This window comes from Lonchura striata, chromosome 18 (genome assembly GCF_050655825.1).
Source record: "Lonchura striata isolate lonStrDom1 chromosome 18, ASM5065582v1, whole genome shotgun sequence".
In the NCBI taxonomy this organism is placed as follows: Eukaryota; Metazoa; Chordata; class Aves; order Passeriformes; family Estrildidae; genus Lonchura; species Lonchura striata.
The window spans coordinates 12,731,081-12,746,505 of NC_140720.1; the positions used below are offsets into that span (position 1 = coordinate 12,731,081).

General features: G+C 48.3%; 1 protein-coding gene across 7 annotated transcripts in view; it reads left to right on the plus strand.

The window, feature by feature from the left end:
* GAS7 (growth arrest specific 7) overlaps positions 1–15,425 on the plus strand; it is a 75,357-nt gene that overhangs the window by 34,664 nt on the left and 25,268 nt on the right. For 5 of the 7 annotated variants that reach the window (XR_014949267.1, XM_021538702.4, XM_021538703.3 and 2 more), the window contains exons 3-5: positions 3,268–3,339; positions 4,852–4,937; positions 8,284–8,337. Coding sequence is in view for 6 of the 7 variants with exons in the window: in XM_021538702.4 (XP_021394377.1) it covers positions 3,268–3,339; positions 4,852–4,937; positions 8,284–8,337 (212 nt within the window). In the remaining variant the exon portion in view is untranslated. The remainder of the gene's footprint in view (positions 1–3,267; positions 3,340–4,851; positions 4,938–8,283; positions 8,338–15,425) is intronic. The other 2 variants (XM_085556527.1, XM_085556530.1) reach the window with 1 other exon arrangement.

Below are 15,425 nucleotides of genomic sequence, written 5' to 3' on the forward strand. Positions count from 1 at the left end.
GTAACTGTTTTTCCTTTTACTCCGTCATTTCAGTTTTAACAAGTGGTTTTCTCCTGCCACGCTGTTCACTAACTAAATTCCACAGAACCACGGAATGGTTTGGGTTGGAAGGGACCTTGTGCCAGCTCCCTGCAGGGAACATGTTCCACTGGACCAGATGGCTCCTAGCCCTGGCCTTGGGTATCTCCCAGGGCTGCACTATTTCTTGTTGTTCACAGCCCAGAATTGTCTGCATTTGTCTGCTGGGTCAGCTCTCTCAAGGAAACTGCTGGTTATTCCTTCCCCACACTGCCTAAATGGTCTCATTAACATTGGCTGATAAGGGAGGACAGAACTTGTTGGTGTTAGTCTGCCAGTGCTAAATTGCACCCAGAGTACAAGGGTTTAGTTTGACTGGAAAAACTGTGTGGGATGTAAAATCTGGGCCAATGTGGAATCTGTTCCTAAAAGCCATGATCACTGTTTTACCACAGGGTGACAAGTAGCCTTCTGATTTTCCAAGCACCAGGATTGAAGGCTCCATGTGGCACTCCCAGACAGGACTCTGCCTTTGCTGGATCAGACAGTGCATTGTCTCTCAACAAGCCTTCTCTGTGTCTCTGTAAAAAAAGTCATCCCCCCCTCACTTCTAATCCCCACTCTCACTTCTAATCATGACTAAGCTGCAAAGAAATTTGTAATGTCACAGTTTTACCTTGGTAAACATAGTTGCTTCCAGTAGATGGCATTCCAGCAGTGCAGTCCTGATCCAGATTAGTTCCTGTCCCTACTTGAGCTGCCAGAATAATCCCTGCACAGAAGTGGGCTTTTTTTCCTCCTAATGCTCAAAATAAATGGAGTTAAAACACTCTTGTTAATTTCCTACCTAATTAAATATGTTTTCTCTATTTAATGCATTTTATAGCTTTTTTTTAAATTTTATTTTTCAATGTGCTTAACTCCAGAGTAATTTTATTTTGAAAAATTTGTCAAGAGACTGAATGTTTTGGATTGGATTCACAAATCTGCTAACCACTGGGCACTGCTCTTTCATGTGTGAATTTTCTGCCCTCAAGTTCTGTGTCTGGGTCCTCTGTGTGGCAGAGGGGAAGAATGAGGCACTGCACAGCAGCTCCACAGGCAGAGCAGAGAGCAGATACAAGAAGCAGCTGGTGATTTTCACAGAATCACAGAACATTCTGAGGTGCAAGGGGCCCACAAGGATGAGCAAGTCCAGCTCTTGAGTGAATGGCCCATCCAGGGACCAAACCCACAACCTTTATTTATTAGCACCATGCTCTGGCTAGCTGAGCCACGTCACTTTAACCAATTCATTACATTTCATATATATTTTGTAGGTTTTTAGGTGCATTCCTCTGCAGGGTCTCAGAAATCTGGAGATAGATATGCTCGTGTGAAACCCCCAAGCCAAATATGAAGGTAGCTTGCTTTACTGCTAACATCAAACTCAGTGCTGGCAAAAAAATTACTTCACTGACTGCACTGGGGCTCAGCATCAGTGGGCATCACAGTCCCTTCCCACAGATCTCAACTCACATTATTATTACTAACTAATCGACAATTTAATTTTTTTTTAAAATCTTCAAGACACGTGTGTACTGTATTGTTTACCTTTGCCTTACAGTAAATTAGAATTTGTCTTTATTTAACCATGCACTTGTGAATTGTAAGCAAAGAGAGGCTGACTCATAAAAGACAACTATTTGCATTTGATTTTGCTTCTGTTTAGTGAAGACACTTCCTCAGTGCTTCTTTATTGATCTAGCATGGAATTTATTTATTTACTACCCAGTTCACAAAAACAGGCTAAAATTTAAATATTCCCCCGTGACCCAGCAAAGCTTCTAGTTCAGGTTTTGCACTTGTAATGGAAGAAAAAGCTCAAAGTATTTTTCTTTGCAGGCAGAAGCATGTTGTGGCTTGGGGAGGGGGTGAGAGGGGAAGGATGGGGAGGGGCAGGGCATGTATCTCAGGAACATTACAGGTGTGGCACCTGCTTCCATTTGGGATCTGTAATCCTGAGTTCTTTCTGAAATAAGGAATCTAACACAACCCTTGAGGACATCTCTGTGCATATATATACACATAGACATCTATATGCATATAGATACATATATGAATATACACATGTGCATGAATCTATATCTAAGAATAGGCTTTTTATGGTTCTTGAAGCATGTTAACATTCTGCTTGATGCCCAAATAAGCACTGACCCGGGACAGGAGGCTTTTTGTGCCCTGAGGCAGGTGCTCACTGCCAAGCCTAAACTGTTAATGCACAAGGGCTTTCCTCCATCCCTGCTTTACCACGGGCATGCAGAATGCTGACACAGGTGCAGGATTTCAGGCTTTGGCAGAATTAGATGGTTGCTTGTTGGGATTTGGGAAACAGCAGTTTCAAGTGAAGCAGCCAAAGTAGCCCTCAGACTTGATTACAGTGACTTGCTAATTTTCTTATTGATACCATCTGGCAATCAGTGTTGTGTAGTTGATTTGGAACTGACCTGTGCCTTCAAAAGGAATGGTTCCTTGGGCTTTCTACCTGGACTTCTGTGAAAGTTGCTGCTCTCATTCTCCTGTCTTCTGTTCACAACTTCTAAAAAGTTTTGCACTTAAATCTTGTGTCTTCAGCATGTGGTCAAAAACAATTTTTCCATTTGCTGATAAAATGAGTAGAATGGTTAAAATACAGAGCAACTGAGGGGGGAAAGCAGCAGCAGTCTTTGGAGCATCACAACTGGTGTGACAAACATTTGCATATTCCAGCTGCTAAGTGACCTGAGTGGAAAAAAGGGAATTTTCCAGATAAGTATTTTTTAGGCGGAAAAAAGGTGCTAAGGCTTGTGTAAATGTGACTGGAACCACATCTATGAGTCACTCACAGCTGCCTTTCTTGGAGAGAGCAGGGGCAGAGGCACTCTGTCCCCTGCTGAGGACCACGGCTGGCACGTGGCAGTGCCCACGCTGGGCTGGACTTCAGTGCACCTGGGAAGGCAGTCAGTGCAGGCCAGCTGAGTGTTCCTAGGCAGTGACCTGGAAGAACCAGTGATGCAGCTTCCAGTCTGCTCTGTCTCCACCCATCCCAGCTGCCAGCCGTGGCAGGAAGAGATGAGGGGAGAGAGGAGGTGCAGGCATCTTTCTCACCGGGTCAGAACTTGGTTCAGAGGACAGTGAGGGTCAGAGCCACTGGTTTGTGTGTAATAGTCATAACTGTGGTATGTGTGCAAAAGCCTCCATCACCCTGCCACTGGTGTTTCCCTTCAACAGAAACGACGTGGGAGCGGCCGAGCAGCGTGCCTGGCACTCCCAAGAGCCCTGTGTCACAGAAGAGCTCTGCAGGTGATGTTTGATGCTGTGCCTGGGTGAATCTGCTTCTCTGCCATTCAGCAAAGCAAAGGGAAGTGCTGTGATATAGGGGGAGAGAGACTTGGTGGACATACAGAATCATGGGATGGTTCAGGTTGGAGGGGACTTTAAAGATCATTTTGTTCCACCTGCCATGGGCAGGGACACCTTCTACTATCCCAGGTTATGGAACATGCTCCAAGCCCAGGCCAGCCTGGCCTTGGACACCTCCAGGGATCCAGGGGCAGCCACAATTTCTCTGGGCATGCTGTGCCAGGGCCTCCCCACCCTCACAGATTTTCTAATCTCTGATCTCAGTCTATCCTCACATAGTTTACAGCCATTTCCCCTTGTGCTGTCACTCCAGCTCTTGCCTAATGTCCCTTTCTATCTCTCTTGTATCCCTGCCAGACTCTAATGTCTCCCCAGACCCTTCTCTTCTCCAGGCTACATGGCCATGAGAGTGTAGCAGAGCAAACATGGTGGGGCTTTCCCTCCTGACACATCCTCTGCACTATTGTTGCCCTGCCACTCCATCTTCTGTGGGTGTCTGAAGTGTCCACTCAGGAGCTGGGGCGGCTCCTTCTGGGTGCACAGAGGCAAAGAGGGGCCCAACAAGCACTTCCTCAGTTCTGCTTTGTGACAGGGCAGGGAAATCAAAGAGCTGCAGACACACGTGGGCTGGCTGATGCTCTTCCACGCAGGACATAGGCACAACAAAGAGTTTTAGCATGTGGTGGCTACAGGGGTGACCATATAGATCATCTCTGTCTCGATTTGAGGTTGCAGGGAAACAAGTTAACAGTCAGATGTATAACAGTACTGAAAAGCTCTTGGGTACTGCAGAATGACAAAGCAAAGCAAAAATTACTCTGGAATAAAAAGTGTTAAATGTGAAGGCCATTGCTGCCAGCTGACTATAAATAAAGCAGGTTAGAGGATGTTTTCCTTTGAAATTTTTGAACTGATGTCCTTCTTTATTGGCAGACCTGGGTAGGTAGTCTGTGTGAAGATTGTTCATTTTATTGTGACCAAAGGAATTATAATGTAGTTGAGTATCTTGTTTCAACACTACCTTGAGCATTGTTCCTTGCTCAGTATATGAGAAAAAAGGCCAATTATTGTTCCACGCAGGAACCATAAACTTCTTGCAAGGCTTGACATGAAAACTTAACTCCCTTGGACCAGTACTTTTAATGCCAGGTGCCCAGCAAGCCACTCTGTCACTCTCCTCCTCAGGTGAATGGGGGTGAAAAATACAACAAAAGGGTTGGGATAAGGGCAGGGAGGCATCACTCATTATGATCATGGGCAAAACAGACTCCACTCAGGAAAATGTTTAATCTATTACCCATCAAATCACAGTAGGGTAATGAGAAATACAACTAAGCCTTAAATCACTGTGATATATATCTGCATATTCAGTTATGGGATTAGCTTTTAATTTGTGCAGTTTAGCATTGGCTATCAGCAGCAAGCCTACTAACTCTCCATCTGCTCTTACAGTGAATGGCTACTACATCTCTGGGTCCCCAGTCCACCAGCTCGAGTCGGGTCACATGAGCCTCCGAAAACCCAGTGGGGACACCCAGGTAAGTTTTGGGGAAAAGGCAAACAGCAGGATCCAAGAAAAAATGGGTTTCCACTTAAGTAGTTTAGGAATCCACGCAGTGCAAGAAGTCAAGAGGTCATTTTCTTTTAGAAACTCAGATCAGACAGATTTGTTGCATGTAGCATAGTTAGTCTTTGTGTCCAGCTGGTAAAACAGTAAAAAAAGCCAAGATCCTTTGGATTTTTTGTCCTATCACTCCTTTCTGAAAAATCCACCAAGCCACTTCAGTCACTATTAACAACCCTATGAATTTTCGTGTCACTCCAGCCTGAACTCTGGGCCTGTGTCCAGCACAGTCCTCTCTTTGCACTTGCACATCCGCCCATGTCTGTATCTCATTGTATTTTCCTGCAGCTCCAGCTTTCCCTCCCAAAGACAGTATTCACAAAGAATTCATCCAAAGCTTTTTTCTCAATGACTTCATCCACTCTGGCCTGTCCTTTTACAGCCCCTCCTCAGTGCCTCACCCAGCACATCACCCCGAGTTAACCTACAGGATGCTGACCTGTGAACAGTTGGCCTCCCCTGCCTTCATCCAAATTTCCAATAAATATCTCTGCACTTTTGCCTGCAACACGTCATATCCCTGGGAAATTCTTCCCCACAGGTCTGCAGATGCAGCACAGGGCCCTCTTCCAGCTCCTCCCATGAAACTCTTTGCTCCCTGCCAAAACCTCACCATATGACCACATGACTGCCACAGCTGGTGCATCACACTCCAGTTGTGCTTCCCCACCCTCTGGTGTTTCCCTCAGTGGTCCCAGACCTGAGTTTTCTGTTTCCTTTCTGTATGAAAGTGGTGAGTCCTTTTGCAGTGCTAAACATCCCTGGGGAAATGAGTGTTTGGTGTGCTGCTGCCCTGGCCTGCCTGCTGCTCTCTGTGGCTCTGACATTCTCTGTTTCTTGGTCTAAGTTTTGTGTTGTCTGATAACAATCCCATTTTGCCTTCACCCTCTCTCTGTTAAGCAATTCCCTTCAGCCTTTCACCTAGGTCAGTATTCCTATTTTAGATTCATGGCATTTCTCCTGATACAGTCCAGCTCTTTGGATTCCCTGCTTCTTCCACATCAAACATCTTGTACTAACTCCCTGTGCTGCTGTTTCTCTGAGCAGCTTGCCCAGGCTGAAGACAGTGAGCACCTAAACTAGGTCAAAAGAATTTTAGAATTTTATGTAGTGCATTACCAGACATCCCTGTCCACACACCTTCTGTGACTCCGTCAGGGAACCCAAATAAACTTGTAGGCTGTGACTTCTTTCAAAAAGTCCCTTGTGAATCTTTGTGCCCAAAAAAAAAAATATATATATTCTTAAGGTATCTGACTCCAATGTTTTTGTAGTTGGTTTGGAGCACAGATTAACTAACTTTTGCAAAACTTCCTTTGTAGCAACATTTGCCACCTTCTGTTTTTACAGTGCTGAGTCTTACTCAAATTCACATCTGAGATACATGAGGAGTCATGGAGTCCCAGAATGGTTTCAGCTGCAAGAGACTCTAAAGCCCATCCAGTGCCACCCCTGCCATGTGCAGGGATACCTCTCACTATCTCAGGTTGCTCCAAGCCTTGTCCAGCCTGACCTTGGACACTTCCAGAGATCTAGGGGTAGCCACAGCTTCTCTGGGCACCCTGTGCCAGGGCCTCACCAATCTCACAGGGAACAATTTCTTCCTACTATCCCATCTAACCCTGCCCTCTGTCAATGGGAAGCCATTCCCCCTTTTTTCTATCACTCCAGGCCTTTGTCCAAAATCTCTCTCCAGCTTTTTGTAGGCTGACTTCAGGTACTGAAAGTTTCCACTGTGGTCTTCCTGGAGCCCTCTCTTCTCCAGGCTCTCTCAGCCTTTCAGTGCCTTGCAGTGCTTTGCTCAGCTGACTCAAACATCAGCCTGTCAGAAATCCCTTTCATGACTTTTCTCATTCCCTTCATTGCCTCCATTCCACTTCTCCTTTGTTACAGGTTTTTCCAAACTGAACTCCTGGCTTCATCTCTGCTTTGAACCTGCTTTGAATTAGTTCTGAATCCCTAACTGGCTGCTGGTGGCATTAATTCTCAGAACAGCTTGTGTCTACGCCCACTTGGGAAGCTGCTTTTCCTGGGGGCTGTGGCAGCTTTTGCAGAAGAGTCCTTACTAAGGAAAGCATCTGACCATAAACCTGTGGTTGCAAGAAGCTGTTCTGCATATCCTCCAAGTCTTTTTGGCCTGTCTCTCTCTCTCTCCTTGCATGTCTTGGGCCATTCTAAGCTGCTCTGCTTTGACTGCTTCCTTGTCTGTTGCTGGCACGGGCCGGCTCCCACTGTGGAGCAGCTCCTAGGCTTTGGCCAGGATGCTTTCTTGGACCTGGGCAGCAGCCACCATGCAAACAAATGCTGGCAAAATCTCTTCACAGCAAGCTCAGCCACATTTCTTGGAAACAGGTCAGGGGGTGGGGGGAAAAGCCACAAGTGAGAACAACACGGAGCTATGCTGTGCTGGGCACTCAGCCAAACCTTGTTTATGGCTTCCTAGAGAGCAGCTAAATGCTGCCCGTTCAAGTTGTCACAACTGCCACCAAAGGGACAGCAGAACAGCCATGGAACTGCACGTGTGTGGTGCTGGCACCTTGCTGCTGCTGGGTGTCGAGTCCCAGGGCGAGCACCGGGTGCCCGAGCAGTGGGATTTGGGGTGGGAGTCCCAAATGATGCCAGGAGCGATTCACGTGCTGCAGAGCAGTCACAGCATCTGAGCCCCACCAGGGACCCTGCGATAGGGACAGAGGGCACTGCCCCCCTGGGGGACTCTGGGACACGTTTGTGTCCCTGTCCTACGGGGATATGATGCCACCATTCCACAGAAAAGTAGGAACTGCCACCATCGCTGTCCGCAGCAGTGGATGTCACCGTCCCTTGTTCTCGTACCTAGCAAAGTGCCACCGCACGGGACACCCAGACTCGTGTCCCGGTCCTCAGGGGGGTGTGACGCCACCGTCCCACGGTGGCAGGGCACTCTTCCCACCCTGCCAGCGGTGCCACCGTCCCACGGTGGCAGGGCACTCTTCCCACCCCGCCAGCGGTGCCACCGTCCCACGGTGGCAGGGCACTCTTCCCACCCCGCCAGCGGTGCCACCGTCCCACGGCGCAGCCAGCCCCGGCTCCGCGCTCGGTGCGGCGGAGGCGAGAGAGGCGGAGCAGCGAGCCGGGGCGTCCCGCAGCTCCCCCTCCCTCCATCCCTGCCTCCCGAGCCGAGCCGAGCCGAGCCGTGCCATGGGACCCGCCTCTCCCCGCCCCGCGCAGCCATGCTGGGCTCCGAGAGCGGCCGCGATGATGCGCTCCGCTTCCCTCCGCAGAGCCCGGGATCCCCGGCGGCGCCGCGGCGGCAGAGCAAGGAGAGCAGCCTGACGGTGAGAGCGGGGCACCGGGGCTGGCACCGCGGGGATACCGGGGCTGGGGAACCGTGGGGATTCCGTGCTGGGCACCACGGGGATACCGGGGCTGGGCACCGCGGGGATACCGGGCACCGGGGCTGGGCACCGCGGGGATACCGGGCACCGGGGCTGGGGACCGCGGGGATATCGGGTACCGGGGCTGGGGACCTCGGGGGTTCCGTGATGGGCGCCGGGACTGGGGACCTCGGGGATGCCGGGTACCGGGGCTGGTCACCGCGGGGATAGCGGGGCTGGGGACCGCGGGGATTCCATACTGGGTACTGGGGTTGAGGAACCGCGGGGCTCCGTGCTGGGCTCTGGGCAATGGAGCTGGGCAACCGCGGGGATTCCGTGCTAAGCACCGGGCAATGGAGCTGGGCAACCGCGGGGATTCCGTGCTAAGCACCGGGCAATGGAGCTGGGCAGCCGCGGGGATTCCGTGCTAAGCACCGGGCAATGGAGCTGGGCAACCGCGGGGATTCCGTGCTAAGCACCGGGCAATGGAGCTGGGCAACCGCGGGGATTCCGTGCTAAGCACCGGGCAATGGAGCTGGGCAGCCGCGGGGATTCCGTGCTGGGCACCCCGTGCCGGAGCATCCTGTCCCCGCGGCGTTTTGGTTCAAACGCCGCTAAACCCGCGGAGAGTTTGGGATCTTTCCGTTTTCCGTGGAATAATGGTTCCAGAAGGAGCAGGAGGGAACGCGGTGCCTTAAGAGGTGAACCAGGGGTCCTGAAAAAACTTCCTCATCTGATCATCCCCCCTCCACAACAGCGTCGGTACTGGGAGACGTACTGAAGAGTTAGAGGAAGACAGAGCAAGATCTTTTTTTTTTTTTTTTCAATTTGTATTTGAGGTGTCAAGGTTTCTTGTGGCAGAGTGTCCAAGTGAAGATTTCTGGTGGAAAGTATAGGCAGAGATTTTATATTTCAGTGTGAAGTCAATCTTACATTTACTTTTAGTCTTTATAATGAAGTATAATTGTCTCAATGATGAGACTTTTTACATGAACATGTGACAGGACAGGGAATAATGGTTTAAAATTGAAAGAAAGATTTAGATTAGCTAGCAGGAAGAAATTGTTCCCTGTGAGGATGGGGAGGCCCTGGTACACACTGTCCAGAGCAGCTGTGGCTGTCCCTGGATCCCTGGAAGTGTCCAAGGCCAGGCTGAACAGGGCTTGGAGTAATTTGAGATAGTGGAAGATGTCCCTGCCCATGGCAGGGGGATGGAACAAGATGGGCTTTAATGTTCCTTCCAAGCTAAGCCATCCTATGATTCTGTGTTATGAATGGAAATGTTCTCAGTTGTATCATCTAGCTCAGTTTACAGACATTACAATATAACTTCTGTGTGCTTGGTGACCTTATCTGGAACACAATTAGCACTTATGGGCTCTTCAGTGCAGGACAGGTGATTAAAACCAGAAAGGAAATCATAATAGATGAATGAAAGTGGCTAATGCTATAAAGTTTTATTTAAATGGAAATCAGAATAAATGAACAGATAAATTAATTTTCAGCAATAAAGGGGAAGCAATTCTTGCAGCTGCAAGTATTGGCAGAGTATCAAGTCCCTGAGAACAAAAGGAATAATTTAATATTATACATCCTTGTTATTGTTACTATGAGGAGGAAATGGTTGTCTGCATTGTCACATACAGCCTACAGATTTATTCTTTAGAGGGCTGGACTGCTGGTGGCTGAGACCAGGGTTCAAAAGAAGCACACAGAAGTGCCTCTGACTGAGATGTGAGTCAGCCACTGCCATGCAGGTACAGTGTTCTAGGGCAGGAGGGAGAAATCTTCAACAGTTTTTGAAAAGAAAAAACACTTCAATCAGTGATATTAGTTATAAAAATTGGTTGTTACCAATGTTAGTACTGGTAATTGGTTTATTGAGAGTGCAGTGTTCTTTGAAGCCAGCATAAATCTGTATGTTCAGATATTTTTGCAGATGTCTGGGAGAATCAGCTGTTCCAGGGATGCGTGGCTGGGACAGGAAACATGTCCCAGCCCTTGAATGCAGCCCCTGCCTGCTCAGATTGGGGGATTGAGGTAAATCATGGGCTGAACATCATGTCCAGAGGGGGCAGCCATGGTCACGCAGGGTGGGGTGCACTGGGCTGAGCACAAGAGCAGGAGTGCTTGTTTCCCTGCAATCCCTGCTGCTGACAGGGCTGAGGCCCAGGCTGTTCTCTGAGGGTGCTTTTCCATATTTGCTGGCCCATGTGCCATCAGGTAACATCTGCAAAGCAAACTGTGTGTTATGTCAGGGTCACTGGGTGTGCGTTTCTCCAGCAGAAGCTCAAAGCTTTCAAGGAGGATGAATCAGATAGACAAAAATAAGCTAATTTTAACAGCTGTTTGCTCCAAGCCATTGCCTCCATCAAGGCAGCATTGTGAAAAATAAATCTCTTAAGGAGTGTAAACTGTAAAACAGTGTGTTTTCACTGTCTCCTAGGAGGATCTGTGTGCTCAGTGCCACTCAAGCTGACGTGGAGATGTTCTGGTTAGCAGAGCTTCAGGGCATGTGCTTAGCTTGCTGTCAGATGCTTTTCCTTGGTCTGTAGCTGTGCTCAGGCAGAACCTCTTATTGCAGGGGAATTCTGTGATTTACTTCAAGGCTTTTGGTGCAGGAAACCTCCCTTCAAACCGAAATCCTGTGGCACACAAGCTGCAGACATCAGGTGATGTCCAGCCAAGCTGTTGCTGCGTCATCGCCTTCAGCAGAGGAGTGGGAGCATCTTCCTCAGGATGCATCTGCCTCCTCTGCATCCAAGTGGCATTTAGTAGCACAGCTTCTGAAAACCCTGAAGGAAGGTGGAGCTGGAGGATTTCCCATCTGTGTGCAACCAACAAGAATAATCTGATATTTTCTCTTTGGTCAGTGAATGTTACTCTCATGGTCTTCCATCTTCTTTGGAAGAGAAACTCCAGCTGGGTATGTCAGAGGCTGTCATGAAACTGCAGGTGTGTGGTCTCTGCTGGTTTTACAATTAATTTCAGGGTGAACTTGCTGTTTTAAAGCTGGATGGATTGCTGGCTGATTCCTGAAGCCTCTGGCCATGAGCTGTCTGTGGATGCTGGAGATACAATAGGTGAGGGAGTGTTAAATGGAGAATGTACAGGGGGATATCACCTGAGGAACAGAGCTGTGTCTTACTTGGAATAGCAGGAAAGCTGCCTGATTATGAGGTATTTCTGAGTGTGGGTTTCTTTCTTAAAAATTCTCTTGTTAGGATAGTGCAGGAAGACGCTGGTGGTTGGATTGCATGTGCTGGGCACGTCAGAAAACACGTGCTGCAGATGGGAAGATGGGCAGCCTGTGCACAGGAACTTGGGATTTCCTGCTGGGCTCTGTGTCTGAGAAGTGTGACACACACAGGGTTGTGATGAGCACAGCGTGGGGCTGCATGTTCAGCACAGTTCCCCCCTCTGCCTGGGGCTGACTGTGGTAGATGCTGTCAGAAAAGCCCTGGTTGGGCAGGGGCCTGAATAGTCTCTGAACCTTTCTGCAGATAGACCAAGTAAAGAGGGCTCCTCACACTTTTGGCAGAATATTTCCTTTGGAATTGGAAGGAATCAATGGATTTGTTAACAGTGAGGACTTGAATTGTGTGTTCTTCCCTTCTGTGGTACCATAGCTTCAGCATCACCCGACCAGAGCTAAAACCCAGGGCAAACTCATAGCCTGGGCATTTCTGGGCTTCCCTGTCTGGGGAGATTTCAGGCTGCCCAAGCTCTTCTGAGATCTTCTCCAGCCTTTGCATTTGGCTTTTTTTACCCAAATAGTTCCATTTGCCATATGAACTCAGTGTTGGATGTTGTACTTTCTGGGTCTCAGCTGAAGTTGTAAAGATACTGAAGTGAGGCAGTCTGGCATATCTCTTCTGTGTTTAAGATGCTGAGAATGTGTAGAAATCAAAAAAAATAATGTCCATTTTTAAGTTGAAGAGATAAGCAAAAATGTTGCCCTGCTTTAGTCACTTGAGTGTGGCACAGGAAGTAATCCTGCTCTCTGCTCATTTCTTTATGTTGTGCCTGATGTAATAAACATGTAGTTGATTATCTAAGCTTTGATCAAATTATTCTTGTTTTATTCATGTTGCTTGGCAATGTTTCATTTACTGGTGAGTTACTTCAAAGCCTGTATAGACTCTGAAATCCAGGAGATTAATGTGCATGTCCAACCCAACAAAGTTTGTTTTTCCTCTGCAAATCCTGTGCATTCATCTGGCTCCTTGGGTCTGTTCCTCTTCTGTCACCCTTTTGTGTCTCAGACATAATTAAGAGTCACCTACAATATAAACAGCTCGTTTTGTCATTATTGCCAATGTACTCGTGGGAAACAGGAGCTGGAATATTCAGCTGTTAAAAGTATAATTGCATTTGCTCATGATCAGTACACAGGCAAAAGTATTTTAATCCATTGAGTCTGGCACACAGTTTGTCAAGAGAAATGCATCAATTTTTGCTGCTTCTCTGATCCCTTCTGTGTGTGTCCTCCACCAAGCTTTGTTTGTCACCATGTTTTTCCTTCTCTGACTCTCAACCTTCTGTCCTCTTTCATCCAGTGGCTCCCAGACAGGTTTCCTGGTGCCACTCGTGGCCAGTGGCAGCTGGAAAGACAAGCTGTTGTCCTCTGGCAGGTTTGCTCAGCTCTTCCTTGGGGTTTTGCCTTGCTGGTGCCTTGTTATTAATTCTGCTTTGTTTCAAACTGACAATAGCCATTATTTTGACAAAGAGGCTGCATAAGAACTTAATATCATGGTGAGGCTGATTATCACCTCAGCTGTCCCAGTGGAGCTTGTGGGAATGCAATGCAGGTCATCACACCTTGTTTTCTCTTCCTGTTCTGTGATTCCATCATTATCTGAGAGGTGTGTTTTAATTAGTTTTGTTTCTTCCTGGCAATTACAGCTGTAATAGTCACCTTCTGCAAGCTTTTGTTGGGCCTTGCTGGCAAGTCAGCATTATTAAAATATCCACACTGCCACAGGTGTGGATTTGGAGCTTGCATGGAGCCTGGGCAGCTCTCAGGGATGTGAGCAAAGTGTGGCCTCTCAAAATTAGTGAGGGCACTGCTCCTTTGCATGGAGGGAGTGTCATTGTCCAGGGGACTGATGGGGCTGTTCAGAGCTGTCAGACATGGGGACATCATCACGAGATGCTTTGGCTGTCCTTAGCATCACTCAGCTCACCAGTGGCACCAAGCTGGTGAAGGAGAGTGGTTTTTTTGTTGGGTGTTTTGTTTTGTTGTTTTTTTTCAGCTCTCTTTGCTTTTAGAAGGAAGAAAAGGAGCATTTCAGAGGGAGGATTGGGAGGATGGAATGCCACAGCATCATGCCACTGCTGCTCAGTGCCAGCCTGGTGTTCCACTCCTGCTGGGAAATCCTGAGAGGTTTTAGAAATGCTAGGAAATACCAGTCCAAGAGCTCTTGTTTAAGTATAAGAAATCTGGGGTAATGAAAGGAAAGAAAAATCACAGGATTACCTATGTAGCCATATTGAATTTTTAGTAATATTTCTAGAGTTTAGAAAATTTTCATGCCCCCTGGTGGGACTTAGTCTAAAAAGATGTAAGTTCTGTTAAATTCCATTTACCATAATACTTTGCTTTTGTTTTTAAGATTGTAAAAGCTTCTGCATTTTTGATTTTTTAATTCTGGCACCAATTCCCTTTTAAAAGTGAGACCCAAATGGCCTCATGACTTTTTCCAGAAATTCAGCATCATTTCCAGACAATTCAGTCTTTGGATAAGTAAAAAATATTTCAATTTATTCCTGAAACTTTGAGAAACACTTTAATTAACCCTGCTTTCATCACCTGCTGATGTGCACACTCACTGTTCCACTTCCTGCTGCATTCCTGGAGTTCTGTCCACTGCAGTGAGACACTGTCACCAGTCCAGCCTTGGCATTTCCAGTGACTCTGTGGTTATTGCTTCAGGACATTGAGACTCACTGTCACATCTCTAATCAGCAGCCTCCAACTGGCACAGATTTAGTTTTGTGGAGCAGGCACTGCCTTTAGCAGGGAGTGGGAATTTCCCATGCTCTTTCTCTCTGCAGTTTTTTAAGCTGCAGGATACAATTCCTGTGCCCCCCACTGCAGCTCACCTCCCTGTTGTGGTGTGCAGTGCCACGATGCAATGATCCAACTCAAGATATTCTATGTTTCCATGATTCTGTGATGCCCAGAACTCAGTTAGAGGCTGCAGAACACACCTGGGAGGTGCAGTTGGTTAGACATGGCCATCCTGTTCTGAAATGAGCTGATGTTCTGGAGCTCCTGCTGCATGACTCTTCTGATGGGGAACACAAAGGAACAGGGAGGGTGTTTGCAGTGCTGCCTGTGCTTGGGACCCTGTGGCCAGTGGAGGCTGGCACTGGTTGGAGGTGCCAGCTCTGTTGGAGGTGCTGCCTCTGACTGGACATCCTGCCTCTGGCTGGAGGCTGGCAGTGTCTGGAGATGTTGGCTCTGACTGGAGATGATGCTGGCTCTGGTTGGAGGTGCTGGCTCTGACGGGACATTCTTGCTCTAGCTGGAGAGGCTGGCTCCTGGTTGGAGGTGCAGGGTCACCAGAGCATGGCCACTGCCTGCAGAGCCCAGATCTCTGCCCTGCAGGTCAGTTTGGAGCCTGGTGGGAGCTGGGAAGTGAGATACGTGGTTTGAGGATCTGGTTGAGGTGACAGCCAAGGACAGCACATGTACAGGGTCCTCAACCTGCTTTGGGATGGGCTTGGCAAGCTCTGGGCAGGATGATTTGTGTGGAGCAAGCTTTTGCACTGTTACAGGACAGCTGTAGAACCTGCAGCCTGGGCAGAGGCAGCAGAACCAGTGTGGCTTTGTAGCAGCAGCTTGTGTCAGCTAAAGGTTTTGCCTGCTCTGCTCTGGCATGGTGGGTTTGTGCTGTGCCAGCAGCCACATCCTTTCTGATCCTCCCTGGATAGCCCAAAGGCAGATTCACTGCGTGCCTTTGGGTCTGCCCCTGCAGCTGTGCCAGCCCTACCCACAGATTTGTGTGTGGGTTTCCTGTGAGAGTTAACAGATCCAAAACAAA